Source organism: Columba livia, chromosome 20 (assembly GCF_036013475.1).
Source record: "Columba livia isolate bColLiv1 breed racing homer chromosome 20, bColLiv1.pat.W.v2, whole genome shotgun sequence".
Lineage (NCBI taxonomy): Eukaryota > Metazoa > Chordata > Aves > Columbiformes > Columbidae > Columba > Columba livia.
Genome location: NC_088621.1, coordinates 2,957,933 through 2,966,160, shown reverse-complemented (window position 1 = coordinate 2,966,160; position 8,228 = coordinate 2,957,933). Strand labels below are relative to the sequence as shown.

General features: G+C 45.7%; 1 protein-coding gene across 1 annotated transcript in view; it reads left to right on the top strand.

The window, feature by feature from the left end:
* The first annotated feature begins 28 nt into the window (after window positions 1-28).
* Window positions 29-8,228, top strand: part of RAD51C (RAD51 paralog C) — an 18,069-nt gene continuing 9,869 nt past the window's right edge. Inside the window, exons 1-5 of the mRNA XM_065036788.1 lie at window positions 29-207; window positions 1,950-2,208; window positions 2,467-2,633; window positions 3,601-3,734; window positions 6,184-6,315. Coding sequence (XP_064892860.1) covers window positions 90-207; window positions 1,950-2,208; window positions 2,467-2,633; window positions 3,601-3,734; window positions 6,184-6,315 — 810 coding nt within the window. The 5' untranslated portion in view covers window positions 29-89. The remainder of the gene's footprint in view (window positions 208-1,949; window positions 2,209-2,466; window positions 2,634-3,600; window positions 3,735-6,183; window positions 6,316-8,228) is intronic.

The window sequence follows — 8,228 nt, the reverse complement described above, 5'->3', positions numbered from 1 at the left end:
CATCACGTGGCTCCCGGCCGGCGCGCGCTGTGGGGGCGGTCCCATGCCCGCGGCGGGGCGCGGCCTATGGCGGCCTTGGCGGCCCCGGGATGCAGCGGGACGTGGGCGGGCTCCCCCTGGCCCCCGCGCTGCGGGCTCGGCTCGTCGCCGCCGGCTTCCAGACGGCGCAGGAGCTGCTGGAGACCGGCCCCTGCGGGCTGAGCAAAGGTACCGGCGGGGGAACGGGCGCCCCCGCTGCCCGGCGGTTCTCGGTCCTGCCGCTCCCGGCCCCGCGTCCTTCCGCAGAGCGGCCGGCGGAGCTCGGTAGCGGGGGCGGGGTGAGCAGGGATCGTTCGCTGCGATGGTTGGTGCACATTAAGCAGCTCGGGCAGATGAGGTGCTTGGTCCACAGAGAAGTGGCGGCTCCTCTCAGCGAGGCCTTGAGTGAGGGCAGAGAAAGGGGCAAAGTTAATATCGGATTACTGAAAACAAAGATAGAAGATCTTACACCGAGTGATAGATGTAAAGGGATACAGGAAGGGAAGAACCAGAGGATTCTGTCTCTCTCATGCCTTTCTTTCCCCAAGGGTACGTGCTTTAAACAAAATAAACTTAAATGTAGTCAGAAAGTTGCCTTTTTCAAGAAGCTGTTATGATTCTGTAATAATCCCTATGGAAATGAGGAAAGGTGCGAACATGAGGCGTAACAACATAAAATCAAATCCATACCAATTCATTTTTCTCCTTCCAGTTGTTACCTGCATTATTTAAAAGCTGATAACTACTTGCAAACAGGCTGAACCTGCCAGTCTTGCTGTGGTTATCTACCCTAGACCAAACTCTATTTGCTTTTAAGATTTGCAGAGACATTGTAAGAATAAAAATTATTTTTATTATCTGTGCTAATCTGTGGTAATAGTTTTGCGTTGAAGATGGCAGTGAAGTAGCCAGATCGGACAGACGGATACCTGTAATAAGATGAACGCACAGGTATTTGCAGGTACTTCGTGTCTGTTGTGATGTCTGTGTGTCAGACCTAGAAATGATGCACAGGGTGCTCAGCCCTGCAACACCCTGGGAATTCAGAGCATGATCACAGTATCGCAGTATGTTTGGGATTGGAAGGGACCTCAAAAGCTCACCCAGTGCAATCCCCCCATGGAGCAGGAACACCCAGATGAGGTTACACAGGAAGGTGTCCAGGCGGGTTGGAATGTCTGCACAGAAGGAGACTCCACAACCTCCCTGGGCAGCCTGGGCCAGGCTCTGCCACCCTCACTGAGAAGAAGTTTCTTCTCAAATTTAAGTGGAACCTCTTGTGTTCCAGCTTGATCCCATTACCCCTTGTCCTGTCATTGGTTGTCACCGAGAAGAGCCTGGCTCCATCCTCCTGGCACTCACCCTTTATATATTTATAAACATTAATGAGGTCCCCCCTTAGTCTCCTCTTCTCCAAACTAAAGAGCCCCAGCTCCCTCAGCCTTTCTTCATAAGGGAGATGCTCCACTCCCTTAATCATCTTCGTTGCCCTGCGCTGGACTCTCTCCAGCAGTTCTCTGTCCTTCTGGAACAGGTGTCACTGTCAGAGTCTGCAACCCGACCGCTTTTATGGGACATTATTTGCTTCAAATGAGTTTATATGATAGTACATTCAGTGCAGAATAGGTGAATTGCTCTGCTGGATCTCATCCCTGTCTGTGAACAACAGGTTTTAATTTTTATTTGCAGGTAGCTAACTTTCACCTGAATTCTGAACGCGGGGCATTGTTGCTCTCTTTGAAAACCACATCATTAGTTCCAGAGGTGTTGACAAGCTGCGTGCATCCTTATACTAAAAGGATTAATATTTTTGTGTTACACTGCAGAATGATCAGGTGTCTGACAAAACAAGTTGAATTATCCCTACGTACTTTAAATAATTCTGTGTTTAAAAAATTAAGATAGTGTTTTCGTAATTTTGACTCTTCTAGAAATTGGAATCTCCAAAGAAGAGGCGCTGGAAGCGTTACAGGTGGTGAGGCAGGCGTGTCAGGGGGACGCAGCGAGGACGACGGGGGGACCAGGCAGCACCAGGACCTGCACAGCGCTGGAACTGCTGGAGGAAGAGCAGGCCCAGGGCTTCATCATCACCTTCTGCTCAGCACTAGACAACACCCTGGGAGGCGGCGTGCAGCTGACAAAAATCACCGAGATCTGCGGAGCTCCTGGTGTTGGGAAGACACAGCTGTGGTATTTTATTTTGAGATTACTTTTGTGCAACTGATGATCACTTTTCTTTGCTTAATGTAACTATGAGGATAGTTCATTTTCTTGTTGTCATGACTGCAATCTCTGATTCTTATACAGCATTATAGATCTGATCACGATAACGGTGGTACTGCTTCCCGCTCCAGGTATTCCCCAGCAGAAAGGTCACTTTAGGAGTGAGCTGGAAGGGGAGAGCTGTGGGATATAAATACTTTCTCTCTTTTCCATTTCCCATGGCAGTATGCAGTTGGCCGTAGACGTACAGATCCCAGAGTGTTTTGGGGGCGTCGCTGGAGAAGCCGTGTTCATTGACACCGAAGGAAGCTTTATGGTGGACAGAGTAGCGGATATCGCAGCTGCCTGCGTGCAGCACTGCCAGCTCATTGCCCAAGCTCAGCAAGAAGAAGGTACGTTGCCAAGTCCTTTTTTTCTGCCTTGTACGCTGGGATTTGAGTTGAATCAGTGTCTCGTAGGCTGCAGTTTTACCATTTGAGGGTTTGAGCAGCCGTGCTGGCTTAAGGGGTTCTTGCTGCCAACCTTTTATTTCCACCTGTATGTATTATACCCTGACGTGCATCAGTACGTGGAGCCATGCTGCAGGCTGAGCTGAACTACTTTAAGAATAATTCTTTTTCTACATGATAATTTCTGGGTTTTAGGTATGTGAGGTATTTGGCTTTTTTGTTGTTGTTGATTAGCACATTAATGATCAAATTTACAGCAAAACCCAAACACAACTCTGTCAGCAAAACTGAGGGGTAATGTGCAGCAATGCAGGGACAGGAAGAGCAGCTGCAGAATTTCTTAAGACAATTTGTTGCTACTGAAGCCCCATATTGTAGAACTGTAGCTGGAATTTGGCTCCTCCATAAGGTCAGTATAGCCAGGTTGTAGTTAATGAAGGTTTTATTCTATAAGTCATTGGTGTGTTGGGTATACTGACACAACTTTTTTGGAGTATTTTATGTGGCAAAGTTCTGTTTGAAAAGAGGTAAAAGGACACCATATTAAATGAGCTACTGCCTGTACATTAAACAATGGATGATTAATAGTCACTGTTCTCCTCTGGCAGTGTTCTGGCTTGAAAATCATCTACTAGGAAAGTTATTTTTTCAGAAATAATGTTTTCATTTTTGGAGCGCTCCCTCGGAGCCTCCGGTGTATCTGTGTGCAAATGCTGAGATCGCATCTGCTCACCACCACCTTGACTTTCAAGCCAGATGGAAAGTACGTTTCCCACACTCTTTACCTGGACTGTTTCTGGGGGTTTTGCTGTTGCTATATGTGGAAGGCATAGCTTGATAGAATGATCAAAGTCACAACAGGCTAGTACAGACGTCTGACTCATTTACTCATCTATTTATTTGTTCTCAGATCATCTAAAAGCTTTGGAGACTTTCTCTCTGGAAAGTATCCTTTCTCACATATATTACTTCCGTTGTCGTGACTACATAGAGCTGCTTGCACAGGTTTACCTCCTCCCAGACTTTCTTTCAGAGCATTCCAAGGTAAGGGTTATTGCAGACTTAGCAGAGGATGCCACTTGTCTTCACACTAAAGATTTTCAGGGATGTTCATCTGTTATAGTAAGAGTAACATGAGTAACACTTTGGTACCTCATCAGCTTGACTGTAATGTATTGGCTGATGCCAGAGTACAAATGTAAAGCTTGATTGCTTTTTCATTCCCATCCCTATTACTCTTGAGAGTAATTTGCTTTTGCTACGACTGCTGCTCGCATCCTGGATTTTCACTTTGAGGCAAAGATACTGGATCTGTGTTGCCACATGTTGTTACATTTCTGTGAGCACTGAGTTGTGAATCGTCACGAAACTGCCTTAGGAAAGAGTCTCTGAGCCAGGTGTGCATGTGCTGACCGTCATGCAGGGGGATCAGAAAGGCTTAGTGCCGTTTTTCGGTCCTAGAAGATCCCTGAGGACCAGAAGCATCCTGCACCGTGTTGGCATCCAGAAAGTGACTCTTCTCCTTCTTCCCAATACATCTGTTGCTACAAGCAACCAGAGCCTGCAGCTTGACTCTCAGGTGGACCACAGCCAAAAAGTTTCCTAATACCCAGTGTCTCAGTGAAATGCTCTTGTAAGGCAGATTTTCACCACCTCCCTTCCAGATTTCTAGATTCTGCACAGCAGATCACTCCCCAGCAAGATTTGGGGAAGACGACTTGCGCCTCATTCTACCAGAGCACAAATCAGTGCTGTTTTGTTAGATTGTCTCTCGCATATCATTCCCATTTTTGGAAGCTGTTATGTTCTTGAAAGCGCAGATGGGAGCTTTACTTTTGCTTAGTGTAGTCTGGTATTTCCCTTCCTCTGCCAGGTCCTAACGGTGCCCTGTTGTGTTTGCTCTTGTGGAAAGTACATGGCTTCATTAGCACAGTTACCCTGGGCTGCAGTTCTCTGGTACCATCTGTGCCGATTTATCTGTGCTTGGCCTGGAGCCTGAAGCGCTGAAGGTTGCAGGAGAACCATAAGACCTTCTGGTGGTTCCTTGGACGGGCTGTCAGTGATTTGACAGATGCTCATTGCAGTCCCGCTCTCGTTAAAATGAGTCTGGGCCCCCTGTGCAGAGCTGGAGCTGGGGCTGGGACCACAGGAAACCTCCAGGTTTTAGGGGTTTTGTAGAGAGTGTTATTTGGAAATATGAATTAGTTTGAGGTCTTGTTAATAACATGAGAAAGACCAATAATACGAAAAAGACTATGTTAGAAAATACTCTTGTCATAATAAACATAATTAAGGTCTAGTAGAGACAAACAGACATGGAGAAGGCAAGTGTTTCCAAGTTTTCTCTGTACAGCCTACTTTTGAATACTTTAAATCTACTTGTTTGCTGTTTTGTAAGTAGAACTGGGAGAAAATAAACTAAATTGCTTCCTACCAGGACATGTTAATCTGATAGGCAAGTTATATAACTAAATATACATTGCTTTGTAGCATGACTCGTGTTTATACTGTTACGCTGATTGCTCTGAAAGTCAAAAAGAACTTGTAGACACCGAGGAGCTGAGTGACATCCAAACATGTGAACACTGGAAGAATATCCATCTCCCTTCTGTATTTCAGACAAATACAACCAACAATCAAATCAAAACAGCTACAACAAATGAAGTTGGAATAAATCAAAATCCCAGACTAATACTTATATAGTGTCTTGAGGGCGATGGGCCAGCAGAGCATTGTGCTCTAGCTTCAGCTAATGAATGCTACCAACGAAATAATTCAGCAAAGCAAACATCTTCAGGCAAGATAGATACTCAGCTCCTTGCACAGTGCGTGGAATACCTTTAAACGTCTGTTAAAATCTGTGTTTCTAAGCTAGATCACTGATACGAGCCTTAGAATCAGAGGGGTTGTCAGTGACTGCAGGCAGCATGCATTCTAGTTTTGATTTGCATTTTATTTTTTGAGGGAGAAGGTGAAATAGTGGAGAGTTGATTGAAGTACAATTCTGATGTTTAACAACTTATTTTTTTCTGCAGCTTCTCTTCTGCAAGGCTCTAAGTCCAGCTTTGTTATTTTCTATTCAGTACCAGGTTCTTCAGGGTCAAGTCGGCTAAGGGAGCAAGCGAGGTCTGAAACAGGCAGAAGGGCAGCTCTGTGCTGAGTTAACTAATGCAGAGCTTAGTGCAGCGCTTTGTTTAAGCTGGTGCAGCTACGGCCTGAGCTCCTATCCATGCGTAATGCAGAACTGCACTTGGTGTATTAGCCTGTTTGGAGCTGGAGGCTCTTTTCCCTGCACTCGTGTGAAATACTGCTTATCGCTGATATATAGAGATAGACAATAGGTGTTATACTGTCGTGCACGTCTGAGTATGAAATAAAATATTGCCATTGCCTTACGTAAAACATTTCAATGCACTTAAAAAGACATCTTACTGCTTTTTGTCTCTGGTTTGCGGCATAGTAATGGTAGTTTTTCGTTTTGTTCCACGTCGAGGTCCGACTGGTGGTACTTGATGGAATTGCATTTCCTTTTCGCCATGACTTTGAGGACCTCTCACTTCGGACGAGGCTCTTGAACGGTCTGGCACAGCAGCTGATCATCATAGCAAATGATCATAAATCAGCGGTAAGCCTGGGGCAGGTTTAAATCACAAAAGGTGCAAAGAATTACATGTGATTTGTGATTGTGAACAGCAAAATAAAACTGCAAGAATGTCCTCTACGCTCATGTTTGCCAGTTTGGTCAGTAAATATAGATGGATCACACAGGCAAAACTGTTTAGGTGGAAAATTCCTAGATTTGCCAAAATAAGTAAAATTTGCATTAAAAGCATCCTGTGGATCCTAATTAAATGGTAGCATATCAATTTGTTGTGCTGTTTCACATCATCTTTAATTATTTGGTCGGACAAGCAATGCTCCCTTGGTGACTTCTACCTACAAAGCGCATGCATTAAGATACATCAGAGCACGTTGCAGTTCCAACGTAATTTTCCACTCCTCATTTGAAAATAAACTACTGTCTTAGCAGAGGAACTGTTCTTAGGGAGGAAAACCACTTTCTCTGCTAGTTTGGCTTGGAAACCCAGGGCTCCCTGCGTGGGCATTGTTTCCATGTCATTTACGCCAATATGGAGGCCAGCAAATCCTGAGCCGCGCAGCCAGCAGATGGCACTCAGAAGCTACTTCTCTTCCAGGAATTGTTTGGGCAAGTCTTTTCCAGCCCAGAAAAGCATTGTTCGGGAATTAGAGCTTACACAGGCTCAAAATGGTGCTTGTGCCTGTCACTGTTTCCAGGTGACTTGTAACCTTGTCACCCGCAGCCCGCTCGATTGGCTTTTGTTCGTAAGTGCTAAAAACAAACCTCGCCTTGTGCTTCCTCTGACGGCCGCGGGAAGGGAAGGAGCGCGGCTCGACGTGCCGCCCGGGTCGGGCGATGGGTTTGCACCCTCTGCCCTCGCCCTGACATGGGTTACGAAGCTTCTTCCTGCTGGTGGGGCACCAAGGGAGATGAATGCTCTACAGCTGCTTGATTTGCACAGCCTCCCGTTTACCAAGTGCTTTCCCTCTGCAACTGGGTACCTGGTGACCTTGAGCAGGAGCAGTTGTCATTTGTACAGTCTATTTTTTTATCTCTGATCAAGGGAACCGTATAAAACTTATTTCTATTGAACAAGTGAGGAGCTTAGTACAAACGCTTGCTAAATACTTGTGATCAGTCACAGAGATTCAGAAATTAACTCAGGTTGGCCCTCCTGTTCCTTTTTTGAGTTAGTTCCAGTCTAAATTCAGCTCATGTGCCAGAGATTGCTTGTTGGGTGGATGCTGGGTGGTCTGGAAGCTCTCATAGGGTAGGAAATACATTCCTTTAGTTTCTAAACCCTGGCTGGGTTGTGCTGGGATACCCAGACCAGCCCCTGTCCAGCAGGGAGATGGGGAGCCTATTTGGGGCTGTTATCATCCGTTTATAATTAGTTACTTCTCTAAAATGCACGATGTATGTCTTGGGGCTTTCAGCTCTGTAAAGTTTTGCTGTGTTCAGTGGAACTGCTTGCTTTAACACACTTCTCTTAACTGTTCAAGCAGGAATCATACAAGCATGTCAAACAATGAAAACCCCCAGGGTGTAAGATAGGTACATTTTTTTTTATTTTTCATTTTTAATGAACTTTGCAATTAATATTCCTGGCTCTTTTCTGTCTCACCCACCCCCACTTCTACCAGGGATCTAACCTAGACTGTCTGTGAACCTCCTACGAGTGATTCGTGCTGCGAAAACACTCCCCCGCTCTGTCTGTTCACTTGCATTCTGCTTTGTATTGTACCCACTTGCGCATTTTTAGACTACAAGGTGCAGAAATTCTGTTAATCACCGGGCTCATGCTTGCTTGGAGCAGCACCACCAAGTTCATTTATGCCTCAGTGGCTGGAATCTCTCTCTTCCTAGAGGGCTAGTACAAGTCATGAGCATCCCATTACAGATCCAAACAGTTCTTAGCACAAATACGGTGGAATATACAAGTTATGCAGAGTTTGCAT